Source organism: Choloepus didactylus, chromosome 9 (assembly GCF_015220235.1).
Source record: "Choloepus didactylus isolate mChoDid1 chromosome 9, mChoDid1.pri, whole genome shotgun sequence".
Classification (NCBI taxonomy): Eukaryota; Metazoa; Chordata; class Mammalia; order Pilosa; family Megalonychidae; genus Choloepus; species Choloepus didactylus.
In genome coordinates, this window is record NC_051315.1 from 102,384,772 (window position 1) to 102,404,635 (window position 19,864).

The 19,864-nt window shown below is 36.0% G+C and overlaps 1 protein-coding gene across 1 annotated transcript in view; it reads left to right on the forward strand.

Moving 5' to 3' along the window:
* The window catches only part of UNC80 (unc-80 homolog, NALCN channel complex subunit), a 244,241-nt gene that overhangs the window by 88,183 nt on the left and 136,194 nt on the right, over window positions 1-19,864 (forward strand). Inside the window, 2 exon segments of the mRNA XM_037850187.1 lie at window positions 3,582-3,754; window positions 19,143-19,355. Coding sequence (XP_037706115.1) covers window positions 3,582-3,754; window positions 19,143-19,355 — 386 coding nt within the window.

Below are 19,864 nucleotides of genomic sequence, written 5' to 3' on the forward strand. Positions count from 1 at the left end.
CAAAAGGCATCATTACATCCTAATAAGTTTCTATCAAAAGTGATAAAGAAGAGGTATATTTTACAACCAAATTACTTTTCAACGTTTCTTTTAGTATTACAGTATGGAACACTACTAGCAGGGCACAGTTTCACAACTGGTATATCATTAAAGATGCAGGGGGCAAATAATAAATGTAACATGTGCAATGTTTAATTATTTCTTATAATAAGTTTTCCTAACATAATCTCTCCCTTTAGCAGGATATAAAATTCTGACCTCCTTAAATATATATTTGGATATTTTACTAATGCAGTGTGACATAGTAGTAAGAGCTCAGGCTTGTGGACTGTAGGACTCAGTTTTAATCTGTTTTTATAATTTCTATTTGTATGAACTTAGACCGCCCCCCACCCCTTTTGACTTTCTCTCTCCCACCTTCTCTCTCTCTCTTTTCCTCCTTCCCTCCCTCCCTCCCTCTTAATTGTCTCTCTTTCTTGCTTACACACACACACAAATACACTTCATTTTCATCTTTTAAAATGAATAAATGATACCTATTTTATAGGGTTGTTGGGAAAAATAAAAGGAAATAAAAAGTATAAAATGTTTCATACAGTACTTAAACTTAGTAAGTACTGAAAAATAGTAGCAAATATTATGTCATTATTTATTAATGCTCTGTAATTACAATGGAAATTTTCCATTGCAAGTAGCTTTTTCTTATTGTATGATTCTTTACTTCTGGGCTTATAGAACTCTGCCGATCTTCTTACCTGTAATAAATGTACATCATTCTGTGAAGCCAATGTAGGTTCTTACTGACAAAGATTATTTTGATCACTTCACTATCCATTTTTCTTTTTACTTTTTACTTTCACTCCTCAGCTGCATTGTTTCTGAAGTTCTTTCCATCAGAGTGCACTTTCTTTAATAATATAATATTACATTTCTTTTGGAATTCATCTTCTTGTCAAATAAATATTGAAAGAAATGATGAAATTTTTTTTCTTAATATTCTTTAATGAAAAGATGGCAGCAATTCTCAATAAATTGGTTATCATTTCATCATTACAGGTTAAGTAAGAATACATTTATTGATCACCCATCCTGTCTAATGTATTACTCCCATTGCAGATTTGAGGCAGTTATTTCTAATGTATTTTAAATCTTAATTATGATAACAAATGATAAAACAACAGGATCCACTATAAAGAAAAATCTTATTATTTTTGTTTTATTTAACTTTAAGGGACTGCTAAAGTTATACTGTTTTTCCTGGATAAAAGTTTTCCTCTATGTGTAGCTGTTAAAGGGATATATATAAATGATTAATATATTGATCATATTGATGTGAAAAGTAACAGGAAGCCACCTGTTCCTGTAGCCTTGGCAATGCCAAGTGAGTAAATAGAGTAGCATTTTGAAAGGGAGCTGTCTGAAAACAAGGCTTTTCTGAAAATGTTTGCCCTCATCTTTAGCTTTTAGCTCTACTTTGTTTGTGCCATTTGAGATTCTGACTTTTGATTTAGTTCCACCATCAGATTCTTCTTGTGGTACTTTGGTATTTGTTGTAAAATATGCCACACCAACTGAAAAAAAAACTGAACTTGTTGAATATGGAATTATTTTGTTTGTATCCAACAGGGAAACATGCCCAGCCAACCTAAGAATGAAATATGGGTTATTTTGGATAATGATATTTTAATTATATTTTGAATCATTTTTTTCCTTATGAAAATTTTCAAATATAGACAATAAGTAGAAAAAATGGTACAATGGATCCCAAGTATCCATCACCCACCTTCAATAGTGATCAAAATTTTGCCATATTTGTTTCATTTATCCTTTATTCTTTTTTTCTGATGTATTTTAAAGCAAATCCTGGGCATTATGTTATTTCACAACTGCATACCTTAGTATGATTCTGAGTCATTTCGAAGGTTGTCCATCAGGAATTGGTAAATACTTTTATAACATGCCATAATTTTTTTTTATCTTGGGGTAATAAAGTCCAAAGAAATCTGTGCTCCAAGCTTGAGCTTCTTCCAAGGGACATGTTCCCTAAAAGAGCAGGTCCCCAACTTTTTCCATTAGCGGCTATGTAAGCAGACATGACTGTGTGTGACATACTCTCATGGAATACCCAGGTCCGTAACTGTAAATACCCTGCTTTTATCTAATAGAAATGCATGTTATTAAAGCGGCAATCCTCTTTTCTGACTTTGCAAATTGCAAACATTAATGTTCATTAAATAGTTACTAATTATTCCCCATACATCCCACAACAGCTTTGTGTAGGGTACCTCAGTTGAGAGCTAAGTCTGTGAGAGTCACTTTTGTACCAGAGCAGAAGGAAGGGGCCAGGGTATTTTGACAGAAAAGATTACCAAGTCCTTTCTGGGAGTCATATCTGTGACTTCTCAGTGAGGACCAGGAGTTGGTAACATCCTCCAAATGAATGGCGATGTCACAAATTAAACCAAGTTTTAAATTAGTGGTTCTCATACTGGCGTATTATTGGGTGTCAAAGAAACATTTCAGAATCATGAGAAGGGGCAGGAGCACAAGGTTAAAAATCTTACACAAGAAAAATTTAAAATGTATATATTATAAACTAGAAAGATCATGACGTATTTAGGTTTTTAAAAATGTGCCTGGGGATGAAAAAGATGAAAACAATACTTTGTATTGTTCTTCAATGTGTGATCCTTAGACTTTCTGCATCAAAATCACTTGGGGCATTTGTTTGAGATATACATATCCTCTAAACCTATGAAACCAAAATCTGTAATTATACAACATGATATTCTGCATTTTGATAAGCTCCTAACTGATTCTCATTCGTAAGCAGCTTAACGTCAAAAAAAATGAGGTAATGACCAGATCAGTGGCTCCCAAACCTTTGACCACGTGTGTAGGATCAGGCTGGCTGCAACAGAATCAGCTAGGAGGCTTTACAAAGCACAGATTCTTATACCCTACCTCCAGAGTTTCTAAATTCAAAGATTTGGATGGGATTCAGGGATTTTCCATATGATTCTGGTATACACTCAGGTCTGGAAATCCTAAAATTAAACGACTGACTTCCAAGATCCTTTCAACCATAGTAGTCAGTGATTCTTTGTATTGTTACTATGAGAAGAGGTTTTTTGTTTTGTTTTTGTTTTTGTTTTGCATTGCTTACACTGCAATGCTGTCCTTAATATCAACTTATTGCAACAGATCTAAAATTGCATGGTGATTGCATCTTCCATAAAAACAGAAGTTAGTTGTTAATTACAGGAAAAATCATTGTAAATATACCAAGAGCTCTTACCAGTATTAGAGAGGGAATTTGGTAGTCAGATGATCAGACCCTATATTTAAGTACTTATGTAAAACCATGCATCTTCGTATGCCATGTGTCACCAGATTCCCAGAAGTCAGGGTGTGTTCAAATCAAACATAAGGTTGGGGTGGGAAGAGTGGAGTGGAGAAGAAAGTTTTCAGGCTAACTCTACAGAAAACATGTTATTATAGATCTCTGAAGCTCTTTTTTATTCTATCATCCATTACACTCTTCCTTCCTTCTTTCCTCCACCATGGAACAACGCCTATAGGTTGCCACAGTTTCGACGACCATCTGTCTTCAAACCAGGATGGCGGAAAAAGCAAAAACGTGGTGAATCTTGGAGCAATCAGACAAGGCATGAAGCGCTTTCAATTTCTGTTAAACTGTTGTGAGCCAGGGACAATTCCGGATGCATCCATCTTGGCAGCTGCCTTGGATCTAGTAAGTTGTTGGAAGAATTTGCTGCACGCTGTCTCCCATTCCAATTAATGCAATTAAAGGAGATAAGCATGAATCTCTAATCCTAACCCTCACCGTGGGTTCATGTTGATGAGTTTGTTGGTTTTTTCCCAGCATTGGTGGCACAAGGAGGAAGAAAGATAGTGAGATGAGAGGAGAAAAGAAAGGGAAAAATGTTAATAAGTATGCTCTGGAAGTAGAATGTGTAGCATCATGGCTAAAAGTATATAAGGGTTCTAGAGTCAGACTGTCTGGGTTAAAGTCTCTGACAGTTCCTAGCAGAACCTCTGTAAAATGACAGTAATAGTGACAATAATATAATACCTACCTTCTATGTGTGGTGTGAGGAGTAAATGAAATATTAGATGTAAAGCCCTATCACAGTATCTGAAATATATTAACTGCTCAGTAAAGTAGGCCATTATTAGTAGCCTATATTTGTCAAGTATTAGTCCTTTAAACTCTCTGAGTTTTGTTTTCATTATCAATCAACTGGAATCGAAATTTGGAGCAAGGATCAATTGAAATGAATTGTGCAGAAGCGCTTTGAATATTGTATGATTTTACACACATGTAGGGGGATTAAAGAGTATAAAATGGTTCTTGTTTAGAAAGTGTTTTGTTGGATAAAATAGGCCCAGACTTCTGAACTTTGTCTCTCAATTTCCTTTTTTTTTTTTACCTTATGACTTATAAACTCTCTATGCATGGTATAAACATTGGATACAAAATACCAAGTAAACATCAAAAAATGAAAGTCCTTTGTTTCACTTTTACAAAAGGAAACTAAAATAGATTTTTATTAGAAGAAAAAACTTTAAGCCTGGTATAAATAGTTCCTTTTCCAGGTTTTATGAAACATGGGAAGTGACCACTGGCCTTTCATATTTTACCTTGGAAAATCATCCAAATCTTATAATATAGTTCATTATATTCTTCTGTGGCAACAGTAGTGTTTGCTCTCAGCATATTTAGTGACCATCAAGGTATGCGAATTCACTTAAGTCTGAAATACTTCTAATGATACCAAATGATGTTTTCCCATTACCTAAGATATTTCAGTCAGGTTCCCATTGCTGGATATTGGCCATTGCAAATATTTTTTAAAATTTGCAAAATGTTCAATGTGTATTGATGTGTGCTATGGTGACTGTATAATATGGAGAATCACAAGTCTTCAGGAGAGCTGTGACTGGTGGCAATTACATAGTATAAGGACAATGAGATACCCCTTTTAAGCAAGAGAGCTTGACAGGGCAAGGAAATCATCCATTGTTTTCTGTATGGTAGAGTGGTAACTAGCTTGTCACTCCTTTGAGTCATATTCTTCTTAATCACATCTCGATCTGTTCCCAAAGGAATGGACTGAAATAAATAAATGTAACAAATCTGTAAGAAAGGAGCAGACAATTATACATTTAAAAATGAGTAAATGCATTGAAAAGCCAGTTTACTTAAAAATGTTAATAGTTAATAAAATATACTTCATCTTATTTGCACTTAAGACAATGCTCATTAAAATATCCATAAATTCCTATATTATAACTATCAGACTTGCAATAATTAGAAAGTGTTTAAAAGAGTATAATATATCAGCTACTACCACACAGTGTTGGTATCAGTGTAAACAACAGAATTTGGTTACAGAACAGAAGGAAGTCTTGGAATAACAGGGTGATAGTAAGAAAGAAATTATGATGAAGGGTGGACTTCTTGGGGTCTCCCTGAGTGGTAACTAATTTTGAACTGGATGCAGTAAGGAGCAAGGTCTCTACATATCAAATGGCAAGGGATAGAATCAGAAAGCCTGGAGTCAATGTTGCTTACAAGATATTCTCCGTAATACGATTAATTGATTAACTCAACAAATGCTTATTGAGGGCCTCTCTATGCCAGACTTGGTGCTAGCTATCAATGATATAACAGAGAAACTCAACTGGAAAACTTTCCCATTTTGCATCTTCCTCTGTGAAGATTATATTTGTATAGTGATTTATTAACCAGATGTATTGGCATACAGCCTTCTAAAGGTTGATAACACTAATATTAGTATTGACTGTGTGCCTACTGTGTTTACAAAGGAAAAATGTGAAGCTCACGAAGACTGACTACCATGCTAAGGCCACAAAGTCAGCAAAGGATAGAGCATACTGGAACCTAGGTCTGTCTTCAGAGACCCTGTTTTGCACTCTACCATGTTGCCTCTCTTCTTAAAAAAAAAAAAAGTATGTGAAATCACAGTAGAAACTTTGTTTAAAAGATGCAAAAACAATAAATTATGTATTTTAAACCTGATAGCTTAAATGTGATTAAGAAAATAAAATTTACAGGAGCTAGTTAAACAACATAATACAATAACGTTTATGTATTAGCACTTCACAGGTGGTTTAAGCTGAAATGTTCCAAGTGTCCATCTTTGTCTCAAGCCTAAAGTTGCAGCTCCTTTTCAAAAATTTTTTGACAAGTGAGGCATCAAATTTCTCAGGCAAAGTGAGATTAAGGAAAAACATAATAGGCATATTATGATTTCAACTTGTAGTGGTAAAACTGAGAGAAATATACAGGCACAGCTTGCCATAAAATTGGAAAATGATGTGGATAAGAGCATTTGGACAACTGTTCCTCAAATAAGCACCTGACGGCCGAGTTGACAGGTAGCCTTCACTTGCTGGCATGGTCTCCGCCCCACCCTCTTTCAGAGGTCCTGAGCTGAAATTTCTACGTAAACCTGAATCATGCAATGATAAGGACTCTTACTGAGCAGCTCTTTTCATTCACACATTTTCCACATGAGAGAATAAAAGCCCCAAGGACTGAGGCAACTTTGCTCAAGGTCATGTCAGTCAGTCAGAGCTAAACCTAGGATCAGAGCAGAACCTGCTGATTCTGTTCAAGACTCTTTTAGCAACACCATATGCTCTCTCTGTAAAAAGATTATTTAAATAAATTAGAGTTAGTATTTCAGTACATTGAAAATATACTTGTTTGTATATGGTCTTATGTAATAAAGAACATAAATGATTTTTAACTATCCAGAAAAGCATTTGAACCTTTAGAAAAAAAAATCCCTTATCACAAGAATGCATAATGAATTCATAATAAGAAAATACAGGTGATTTTCAACTTTAAAGATTCATGACACACATGCCACACTCTCTAAAACAATGATTCTTAACATTTTGGGAACATAGATGCTTTTAGAATTGGATGAAAAATATGCACTTAAGACTAAATTTAGTATGGAATATCAGAAGGTTCATGGACTCCCCCCGAAACCCATCCATGAAATCAATGTTAAGAACTCAACCACAATTAATGCATTATCACTGGTTGAAAGAGACCTTCTCATCAAGTAATTGGAATGATTTTATTAGTATTCATTGGTGATCTAAGAACAGAAGGAAATCTGTCATAATTGCTTCCTACATGGCAAGCTCTCAGGATTTATATAATATATGTGGGCTGGGAGAAAATAGGAGTCTTGTCACAAAGAAAGCAACACACTTTGGGGTTTGAAAAATAATCCCAATAGCATGGTATGTGAACAATAGTGGCTTCTGAATGGAGATTATTTAAGAGGGATATTGATGAACGCTTTGATAATCAAGTGTCTTCAGTGTTGGTTTTTCACTCTCATTAAATCAGGTTCCATACCATGATTTCCAACTGCCGTAATGCTTAGAGTCCCCAAGCATATGTGATACAGGAGTTTCCAGCTACAAGTACACTCTGCCTGGCTGGGGCTTAGGGCTACCACTAAGTTGGGCTGGACCCCATAGTACTCAAAATTTTCATTTATTTTCCCAAAATAAGGCTATTAATAGATGGTTAACGGACCCCAAGATCCTCCTTGCTTACTTTCCTGTGGAACCTACTCTGGTCTGCTTGACCTTATCAGTCATTTAGCTCTTATGGTAAGAAATAGGATAATGGAGTTTTTGATGCTTATTAGCAGAGCCTTCTGAGCCTCAAAGTAAATAGACATTTACCGATCATTGCGGATACCCAGTGATGGAGTAGCCTGTGTTGGAAAGTAATGAGCTCTTTGTTACTAAACTGGATTCAGTGGAACCAGGTGTAGAGGGGGCTCAAGCAGTGGATGGTAGGAGGACTTCCTTACATATCTGAGAATATTTGATTATCACTCAAGGCCAAGGAGTGTGTAGAGTTCAGAAGTCAGAATCAGCCAAGGTTTAAAGGATCCTAGTGGTCTCCATTGTCAGGCAAAGGGAGAGAATCTAAGTGGAACTGCTTGGTTGAATAAAAGGCATATGTGATGATGGTAGTAATGGTGATGGTGATAATGGTGATGATGGTAGTGGTGGTGGTGAAGGATGACAGTAGGAACATTGTCATTACACTTGACAGTTTATAAAACATTTTCACATCCATTATCTTATTTGTTGGGTGAGAACAAAGGATCAAGTCACAAAGGATCAAGCCAGGAAATTATTCCCAAATGAGGGCACAAAGATTCAGTTTCTCACCTGGAAAAGGAAAGGAACTAAAATCACTGGTGAATTCTGACAAGTGGACTGAGATGAAGGGAAATGTAGCTGCATGTCCTATGTGCTTGAATCAAAGTACAGCACTCTTAGCTGTGTTTACTCTCACTTGTACAGGTGTGACAACTGCAGTCGCTTTATAACCGTTGGTCTGGATTAGGAGCTCCACAGAATTGCTCTAACCTTGACCAAAGTCTTCTGCTAAATGTATTTTTAGCTTTTGTTTCTTCTGTATTTGTTCTCTCCTTATATCTGATCCCATCTGCTTCCTCTTTTCAGGAATGCCTCACTTTTTTTATGTTTTATATATTTTCAATGCATTTGTAGTTTTATTCATGTGCATGCAATATTTTGTCAATATGTAGATAGATATAGAAATAGAAATAAATGTAAATATAGCTATAGATGACACTCATAGGATACATATGAGGTAGCTGATAGATATATAGATAAATAAGAAAGATGGATGATAGGTAAATGTGGATGCATAGATACAGATAATAGATCGTATAGCTATAGGTATAGACATAGATACAGATTCTGCCATTTTGTGACATATTAGGATTTGGGGGAGAAGAAAAGTGAGTGTGCTCAGTACATCATGTTATTCCAACCCAAAACTTTCTCCTAACTCTTTTTGATTGTTTTGTTTTGTTGCACATTTCATTAATTGTTTTTTATTGAGATTGTTCACATACCATACAATTATCCAAAGATCCAAAGTGTATAATCAATTGCCACTGGTACCATCACACAGCTCTGCATCCATCACTGCAATTAATTTTTTTTTCAACTTTTAGAACATTTTCATTACTCCAGAAAAGAAATAAAGACAAAAAAAGGAAACTCAAATCCTCCCATACCCCTAACCACCCCCCTCCATTGATGACTCATAGTGTTGGTATAGTACATTTGTTACTGTTGATGAAAGAATGTTAAAATACTACTAACTGTACTATATAGTTTGCAATAGGTATATTTTCTCCCTATATGCCCCTCTATTATTAACTTATAGTTATAGTGTCATACATTTGTTCTGGTTCGTGAAAGAGATTTCTAATATTTGTACAGTTAATCAAGGACATTGCCCACCACAAGGTTCACTGTTTTATACATTCCCATCTTTTAGCCTCCAGCTTTCCTTCTGGTGAAATATGTAACTCTGAGCTTCCCCTTTCCTCCACATTCATGTGCAATTCAGCACTGTTAGTTATTCTCACAACGTGCTACCATCACCTCTGTTCATTTCCAAACATTTAAGTTCACCCTAGTTGAACATTCTGCTCATAATAAGCAACCACTCCTCATTCTTTAGCCTCATTCTATATCCTGGTAACTTATATTTCATGTCTATGAGTTTACGTATTATAATTAGTTCCTATCAGTGATACCCTGCAATATTTGTCCTTATGTGTCTGACTTATTTCACTCAATATGATGCCCTCAAGTTTTCTTCATCAACCCATTTTTTTAGAGGGTTATGTTCACACACTATACTTTCCATCCTAAGTAAACAATCAATGGTTCCCTGTATAGTCACATATTTATGTATTCAGCACCATTGCCACTATCTATATAAGGACATCTCCATTTCTTCTACAAAGCAGGAGGAAGAATAAAAGAAGGTAGAGAGACAAAAGAAAAAGAGAAAAAAAAAACAAAAATGACAGGTAGGAAGCAACAAAAAGAAAGATAGCATTAAACTGAAGTAGAATAGTCAGACAATATCACCAATGCCAAGAGTCCCATCCCCTCCCTTATGTCCCCTCTTATATGCATTTACCTTTGGTATATTGCCTTTGTTACATTAAAGGAAGCATAATACAATTTTTCTGTTAATTATAGTCTCTATTTTGCATTGATTGTTGTTTTCCCCCAATACCTGCCTATTTTTAATATCTTGCAAGGTTGACATTCATTTTTTCTCCCTCATGAAAAAACATATGTGTACATTTTATCACAATTATTTAGCACAGGGTCTAACTCTGGTCTTGTTCTGTCCACTGAGTTATACAGTCCCAGTCTTTATCTTTCCTCTTTTGTTCTGTTGTCCCAACTGCTCCTAACCTTCCTCTTTCAGCCATATTTGTAGTTATATTTGTTCAGTGTACTTACATTGCTGTGCTACCATCACCCAAAATTGTGTTCCAAACCTCTCACTCCTGTCTTTTCCTATCTGTCTATAGTGCTCCCTTTAGTGTTTCCTGTAGAGCAGGTATCTTGTTCACAAACTCTCCTGTTGTCTGTTTGTCAGAGAATATTTTAAACTCTTCCTTATATTTGAAGGACAGTTTTGCCAGATATAGGATTCTTGGTTGGTGGTTTTTCTCTTTCAGTATCTTCAATATATCACACCACTTCCTTCTTGGCGCCATGGTTTCTTTCTATTGAGAAATCTGCACATAGTTGTATCAAGCTTCTTTTGTATGTGATGGATCACTTTTCTCTTTCTGCTTTCAGTATTCTCACTTTGTCTTTGATGTTGGATAATCTGATTATCAAGTGTCTTGGCGTAGGCCTATTCATCTCCATTCTGGGGTACGCTGCACTTCTTGAATCTGTAATTTTATGTCTTTCATAAAAGATGGGAAATTTTCATTGATTATTTCCTCTATAATTTCTTCTGCCCCTTTTCGCTTCTCTTCTCCTTCTGGGACACCCATGATGTATACATTTATGCATTTCATGTTGTCACTCAATTCCCTGAGACATTGCTCATGTTTTTCCATTCTGTTCCCTCTCTGTTCTTTTGTGTGTAGGCTTTCAGGTTTCTTGTTCTCCAGTTTCTGAGTGTTTTCTTCTGCCTCTTGGGATCTGCTGTTTGTATGTCTCCATTGTGTCTTTCATCTCATGTTGTGCCTTTCATTTCCATAGATTCTACCAGCTGTTTTTTCAAGCTTTTGATTTCTACCTTACGTACGCCCAGTGTTTTCTTTATAGCCTTTATCTGTTTTGCCATATCTTCCCTAAACTTTTTGAATTGATTTAGCATCAGTTGTTTAAATTCCTGTATCTCAGTTGAAGTGTACGTTTGTTCCTTTGACTGGGCCATAACTTTGTTTTTCTTAGTGTAGGTTGTAGTTTTCTGTTGTCTAGGCATCTAGTTTCCTTGGTAACCTCAATCAAGTTTTCCCTGACCAGAACAGGCTCAGGTTCCAGAAGGAGGAAATATTCAGTATCCAGTTTCCCTGAGGGTATGTCTTAGAAGATTGACACACCCTGGGAGGCCTCAAGCTGCTTTGCTTTTCCTAACCTGCCCAGCAGGTGGTGCCTATCAGTCTGTAGCTCCTGACTGGTATAAGGTGGTGTGGCCCGTGGCTGTTTTCCCCAGGCTCTGGGGTCTGGTTCTGAATGAAAGGCTGGTTGTAGAGATTGTCACCACCTCTTTCCTCTTAGGGAAGATACACCCCCTAGGGAGTTTTCATTTGCATTTAAATAGGTTCTTTGTCTCTCTGACTCTGCCTTCTCCACCCTTGTCTGGGTCACAGGGCTGTGAGCTGAAAATGGTTGAGGCTTTCTCCACTGTGGAGTGCTGCTAGCTAAAAATGGCTGAGGTTTTCTCCACTGAGCAGCTCAGGTTGAGAGAGAGAAAAAGAGACAGAAAGCCCCCTTTCAGGGTCAGTCCATTGCCCCCAGTTTCACCCATTGGCCAGAGATAGCATCCAGTCCTCTGGGCTCCCCCTCCCAAGACAGAGAAGCCTCCTGGCTCTTCAAGTTCAGTCATCACTAAAAGCCTCTGTCTGCTTGTTGGGAATTTGCAGCTTGCATTGAGCAGTCCAGTTTGCCAATTAAAACCCCAGTTGGAGCAGGACTGAGGTATATTTGCTTGTTCAGAGAGTGCTGCTCTCTATCACAGTGAGGCTTTGCCATTTGAGCTGCTGTGGGGGGAGGGGTCTCCCAGCTCATATCCGCAGTTTCTACTTATAGATTCCACACTGTGATCTCAGGCATTCCTCCCGATCCAGGTTGGTGCATGATGTGTGGACAGTCATGGTTGTCCCCCAGCAGTTATGCCAGATCATTTACTAGTTGTTCCTGGTTGTTTATTAGCTGCTCTGGGGTGACTAACTAACTACCACGCCTCTTTATGCTGCCATCTTCTTCCCTCTTCATTAATTTTTAGGTGCAGCTTAAATATACCTGGGTCTGACTCTGGTCTTGTTCAGTTCCACTCCCTATCTACCTTGAGTCAATCTTCTCTGTCTTAATAATTGGAACTTTAACAATCTTCTAGGCTATTCTTGGCTCTTTGGCTTCTATAAGAATTTGAAAATTAGCTTGTCGAGTTCTATTAATTATCCTTTGATTTATTCTTGGAATGGTATTGAATGCACAGAAAAATTTTGAGATAACTAAAATTCACATTGAAATTTATATCTGAATTAATTATTCAGATACTATATTTTTTCCTGATTCAGTTTAAGTAATTTTTATTGTTTGAGGAATTAGTCCATTTCACCTACATTTTCCTACTGTTGGCATTAAGTTGATCTTAATATTTTCTTATTACTTCTTACTTTGGCACATTTGTAGTTAGTCTGTTTTTATTCCTAAAATTTTTTTCTTTTTTCTTCACTAGTCTTGCCAGATGTTTGCTAATTTCATTAGTCTTTTTGAATGACTTTGTTGATATTTTATATTGTATCTTTTTTCTATGATGCATTCATTCTTGCTCTTATTTTATTATTTCCTTCTCTCTTGCTTTGCATTCATTATACTAGCTGTTAGCTTATTAAGTTGATTGCTTAGCTCATTAGTTTTCTTTTTTCTTTTCTAAGCTAAACATTTAGCTATAATTTCCCTGTAAATACTACTACAACTGCATTCCAGAGTTTTGACAAGCAGTGTTTTTGTTGTAACCTACTTTAAACTACATTCTGTTTTCTTTAATGATTTCCTCTTCTACCCGTAGGTTTAGATCTGTGTTTGTAACTGTGTGTTTCAGGTTGTAAATTGTAGGGGTTTTATTAGATATGAATTTGTTATTGATTTATGACTTCATTGTCAGATACTGATTCTTTGGAATGAATGTAGACTTGCTTTATGTCCTAGAACATTATCAGTTTTTATACATGTCCTATGTGTGGTTGAAAAGAATGGATATTCTCCAGTTGTTGGGTATAGTGTTTTAGAGAGAGAGAGAGAGATGCTGGATAGACAGATAAAGCTTGTTAATTGGGCTATTCAGTCCTCTACATCCTTGTTTTTTTCTCACTATTTGTTCTTTTTTTTTTAATTTTTCTGTATCTTTTTGTTTTAGGAGTGTTTCTTTCAAGTACTGTATTTTTTATTTGTAAAAGTTCTTCTTGAGCTTTCTTTTAATATTGCCCTGTCATTGATAGTCTAATTCCTTCACCATATTTTCAATACACACATTGATCTTTTTAAATGTATTTGATACAGTGTGATTACAATTTCTATAGTCTCTGTGGATTTGTTTCTAAAGTTTGTTATTTCTGCAGACTTTTGCTCATACTGACTTCTGTTCTCATGTGTATGTGTTTCTCATGTGTTTTTAATGTGAGCTTTCTCCTTGGAACTTCGTGGGGATTCTTAACACTGTTAAAAAAGTATTATTCAAAAGGTGGTCCATGGACCAGCAGTACCAACATCATGTGAGAGTATGTCTAAAATGCAGATTCTCAGGCCTCACAACAGACCTACTAAATCAGAATCTCTAGGAGTGGGGCCAAGAAATCCACTCCATCCTTCTTTCCAAGTGATTCTTACTCAAGTTTGAGGGTTTGAGAAGCAGTGGTTTAAAATATTCCTTTAGTGAGGATTTGCATTTCTTTTGTTGGGTTCCTGGGAACATTACCAACTTAAGATCATCCTTTAAACTAATTGTTTTGGAGCACTGGTTATAGAAAATTAGTGTCCATTCTGACTCCCAACTTGTACGAGAATGTGGGCTTTTGTTTAGGAGTTCTCGTAAGAGACTTTATTGCTGTTGTTGTTGAACCCAGAGTAAGGCCTATTCAAGCAAGCCTACTTCTGTGAGGCAGGTCTTTTTCTCATTAATCCAGTAAGGGTTTCTCCCCCTGGGACCTTGGCTTAATGTAGGAGTAGCTGACCTGACCCCCTATTCTGTTTGCGTCCCAGACACTTAACTTGTTTGGCCCACTGAAAACCTGTATTCTAGTCTCTCCATACTCAATAGAAACCCTCAGGACAAATAGTCCTATGCTACCTCACCACATAGAATTGCACTTCCTCATAATTTATCCCTGCAGTAGTTTTCTACCTTACCTTAGGAAAAAAAACAAAACAAAATAAGGAGGTTTTAAAGTGTTTTATCCAGCATTTTTATTTGTTCTAAACAAAGAGAACACCTCTTTATATATAATCCATCTTATTATCAGAAAGAAAATTCTTACCAAAATATTAGCACAGCCCATGTACTGACTAATGCATGCCTTTCCCAGCCTGAAGATTGAATCATTTCAGTTGGTCACTGCTGCTGTAGAAATGGACAGCACAAGAGGCAGCCTGTCAACCACTTAATGATCTGTCAGGCAGAGAACTCAATATGGGTTAAGTAATAAATACTGACTCACGAGTAGGTGCCCTCCAGCAAACTAAGTTCCAATGACACTAAGACCCACAATAACTTTTTATTCCCATCGGTTTTAAATAAACAAGTGTCCTGTGCCAGCTTTATGTTTATTGTATGGCAATTTAAAAAATGATCATGTGATTCCTCAGGGGCCAACATAAAATACTCAGTCTTTACAGTTAGTTCCTGTCCAGTATTATTATGTGAGTTTTCAGGACTAGTCAGGGTTTCTTCTCACATAATATGCTTAGATATATTCCCTCAGGGAAAAGAAGGTACTGAAATTACAATCTTCAATTGACCATTGTGTCTTGGTAACAATGTGTTCTTGGTTCCTAGGAAAAATAAAGCACAGCCATTGGACTTAATATCCCAATTCTCTGCTTCACTTTCATAAAGAAAACCTTTATACATATGATACATAAAATAATCTTATAAAATTCAGGAAAAAATGGCAAAGGAATTCAGGGAAGTGGTCTGATGTTTGGAGTTTTCTGCTTGTAGAATGTTAGAGAAATCCATGCTGCATAAATATATTCTCGTGACATTTTGTAATTTTAGTGAGACAACTTTGTAATCATTGCAGAAAACACCTTATAAAAGATTGAACCATATGAAATTGCTGATACTAGACCATTTTTAACCTTCAAATTTAGACATTTCTTATGGTTCTACTTCCTATTTTACCTTCCCAGTTAAAGTTGGTTCTTGCTTGTCTGGAAACTGTAAGCTATGATGTAAAGAAATAGGAGCAGTTCTGTGGCATCGTGGAGCATGTGAGGGTGTTCTGGGCAGGCATGTTAACAAGAGTGAAGAAATTTAAATATGCCTACTTTTATTTCAGGACAAAATTTTCTGTGGTGTGGCAGTGGTATCAAATTTTGTGTAGCTGTTTTAACTATGCCTCTGACAACTCTGGTTCTTTTCAGCCATGCAGCATTCTTCTGATTCATTTTTCTCCATTTGTGCTGTTTTTTCTCTGTGATGTGAACCCATCCCTATCCATTATGTCATGCCTTCATCTTTTGCTGCTTCTTCAGATTGCACTGAGCCCTAAGAGGTAAGCTCCATCAAAAGAGGGAAATTTGACTTTCTTTTATGTTCAGGGAGAATCCTTTCTCCAAGGTTTTCTATGCCATGGCCCTAGCCTCATACTTTCTAAACTAAACTTTGAAAGGAACTCATGGACACAATCATTCCTCACCCCCATACCTCCCCTGGAATGTCTTGAATGCTGTTGCACTCATACTGTGGATTCAAAACTTGTTGCTAAGTAGAAAAGATGCACAATAGAGTTCTCAGCTTTGTACCTCAATGTCTCCCTCAATTTTCTGTAAAGTAATATACACACTACAATACTACAGAAATAGGAATTATTTGCTGCCACCTTTACTGTAAGACTCTCATCCACCAAGTCCATAAGGATTATAATAAAAAGGCAGTTTTTGAATTACCTTATGTCATCCATTCCTTAACATGGACAGTGACATTTCTGAACATTACTAGTCTTGGCTGTTTATAAGGATCAAAAATGATGACCGACCCAGCCTCCTTACTGTGCTGTATAGTTAATGGGGGTTATTTTCATAGGGATCTTCGTTCCACTTCCAAACTTGTATTAGAATTTCCTAGGTCTAATAACTGATAATATATATTTTATCATAAGAATTTTTTGAGAGAACAGAGTTGAAATTGCTTGCCATTCAAAAATGCCTCAAGCTTCCAAAGCAACTGAAACCATTTTTAAGTAATAAACTGTATGATTTCCTCTTTCTGAAGAAGGGAAGCTGATACGCGTAGGAAATATTGCATAGTACAATTTGGAGAATTCATCCATCTATTGTTATTCTTCTTAGATGCCATTTAATATTTAGTGGCAATAAAAAGATCATCTGCTCCATACATTTGGATTAGGTTACGTTTCACCTTTCTTAATACTGAAGGACCCAGGATTCACAACATAATGCTATTCCAGCAGTGTTTCTATCTTCCTGTCATCAAGAATTGAATCCATATTGCTTTACACTGGGAATGTGTCACAATGTGACAGGCTAAGAATAAATTTGCTTCACTTGCCTTGCCCTACAAACTGATACTATTTTTTAGAGACAGATGTTCCAGTCTTTTTAAGATGCAGATCAGCATATCTGAAATGGTTAGTAAAATAAATATTTAATACAAAAAAGAGTATACATTATCTACTATACTTTTATTATTGATGGGTTTCATGCAGAAAGCCATCTGACCCTTTGCAATCTCAAGTCTTTCTGTCCCTGTGAGCTGCTACGAAGTCTTGGCACCCATGCAATTGTTGACAGATTCTCACCAATAGTGTCCATCTCATGTTAAGGATAGGTTCTCATTGTTAATGTTCTCTCATGTACTGCTTTTTCATGTAGGTTAATAGTGCAGTATTAATACATAATGCAATGTATATTATGTATTAACAATATGTAATATGCTTTGTCAAAATTAAATCCCTACATAAATATATTTCTTGGTGGGTTTCTTGATGGTTGTGTATAAGACATAGACAAAATGAGGAAATTCTTATCAGGCCAATTACTTGACTCATCTGAGGGTATGGGATACTGTGGTACTCAAAATTATAAAGCAATTAACCCTGCCTGAAGAGGGAAGAGGTTAAGGAAGGCTTCCTAGAGATAGTAGCTAAATTAATCTTAAAGGTTTTATAGGAATTTGCCAGATGGAAAAAGAGTTGAAACACTATGCAAACCACAGAAACAACATATGGAAAGTTACTCAGCTATGAAAAGTGTGTCATATATGGGAGACTGTAACTACTGTGATATAATTGGATCATCGAGTACTTGAGATGAGGAGAGAAAAGGAAATGAACCAAATCACAAAGGTTGGGTATCTTGTTATATGATTAAGATAGATGAAGCCCCTATAGATTTGAAATGAGAAAGTGATGTGATAATATTTTTACATTTTAGAAAATAATAATATATGGGAATAATGTCCCCTTTTTAAATAGTTAATTTCTACTTGCAGTCTAGAAATAATTTTTTACTAAGATTTGTATTAGTAAAAATTAAGACAATGTAGATACCAAAGAGGAAATAGACCCGGTGTCAGAGAGAATTAGGGTTGAATCCTATGTATCCCTTTCCCAAAACTGCATTAGTGGGAAAATTATACCTTGTTGTTTTTGTTTAAAACCTTAAAATAAGGATGTTATTTTTGGATCATAGAGTTGTGAGAATTAAGTATCAAAATTCATAAAAGTATATGAATTATTTTAACATTGTGGTATTATAAAATACCATTATTTGAAATGATGAAAAGTATTTCAATTTGAAAACCTGTGGTTATTACATACCTATGGTTATTACATAACCCTGGAGTAATGGCTAATACTGTGATATTTTTTGAAAACTGACATGTCAAAAAACATGAATAGTTGATGTTTGGCATCTCTGGGAAACTTTACTCCTTCTTTCCTTGTTAGCTTTCATTCTCTTCCTCCTCTTCTTTTTTTTAACCTTTTAAAGAGTTCAGTAGAATATGTGATTCTTATAAGTCTCTAGGTATCACCTAAAGTTCTTTTTCTTTTATTCTTTCAAATATATCTTTATGTGACAGGATTGAACCGTCTTTAATTTTTCTGAAGAAATGTTCTGTTCCTCATTTAGAAATTAAATAATTTCCTCTATGTCAAATATTTTGAGTGGAAACCGTGCCTCACTATTTTATCATAATTTAGTCAATTATTTATGAAAAAATGGGGGAGGAATACTAACTCAACAAAACTTGTAAGCATTCACTTCTTCATAACCAAAATGTGTGGGAACAGTTGTACTGCCTTGGAGCGTGTGTGGTCACAGATAGTAGACTATTTTTTGGCACAAAAGTAGTGTTGACACCTTTGGTTAAAATAAGACTCATTCTATAAATGGAGTATTCATTTGCTTCATGTTAAAATTTTATGTTTAAGCAAAGTTTCATGTTAAAAGCTATTTCACTTTCACACTCAAAACCCTTTAAATAAACAAATATAGGGGCATGAACTTACTTGATATTAATGAAAAGAAAGAGAAAACTAAATACAGAAAAGTGCTTGAAATGTCTAATTCTTCAATATCCAATTTTGCCTTGGTGGGTTTGTTCTTTGGGATTTCCCACTACTGTTAGCCATGCTGACAACATCCAGGAAATATGGCCAAACGAAGTAAAAACATGGAGACCAAAATAAACTAAGAGTAGATAGTAGTTCCATGTAAGACCAAGTTAAAGTTCTTGCTCATTAATCCCCAATTATTTTTTCCTTAACAACCCTCGTCAGGAAGCCCCTGTGGTGGCCAGAGCAGCCCTGTTCCTGGAATGTGCCCGTTTTGTTCACCGCTGCAACCGTGGCAACTGGCCAGAGTGGATGAAAGGGCATCACGTGAACATCACCAAGAAAGGCCTTTCCCGAGGACGCTCTCCCATCGTGGGTAACAAGCGCAACCAGAAACTACAGTGGAACGCTGCCAAGCTCTTCTACCAGTGGGGAGACGTGAGCTTTCGATTTTCTTCTACAAAAATTGTAGCGCTTGAGTTAACGGAAGAAGTTGTTTGTTTGTTTGTTCTGGAGATCATTTACTGAGCGTCTGTTATGTTCCAAATACTGAACTAAGTACTTTAGGGAAAAATCAGTTCATTTATTCCTTCCAATTAATCCATGAGGTTAGACATTATCTCTACAGTAAAGAAAACTGAAGTTCACCCAGGCTAAGCAATTTGCCAGTGTTTTCATAACTAGTAAGTGGAGGAACCAACCATCTCCCAGGTTGGACAGCAAAGCCATGTGTTTAATTGCTGTGTTCGTTATCAGAAGTCACCTTTATGAAAACCATTGTTATAATTATTAAATATTTGCATCCTTGTTTTTGGCCTTCTATTCTAGTTTATATTTTCCAGGACCTCATTCTTGTATCCTTTATAAATTCTGGGTGAGTATAATCATTTTCTGGCTTTGCCTACCTGTGCAATAGAAGGAGTTCATGTTGAAAAACAGCATAGTCT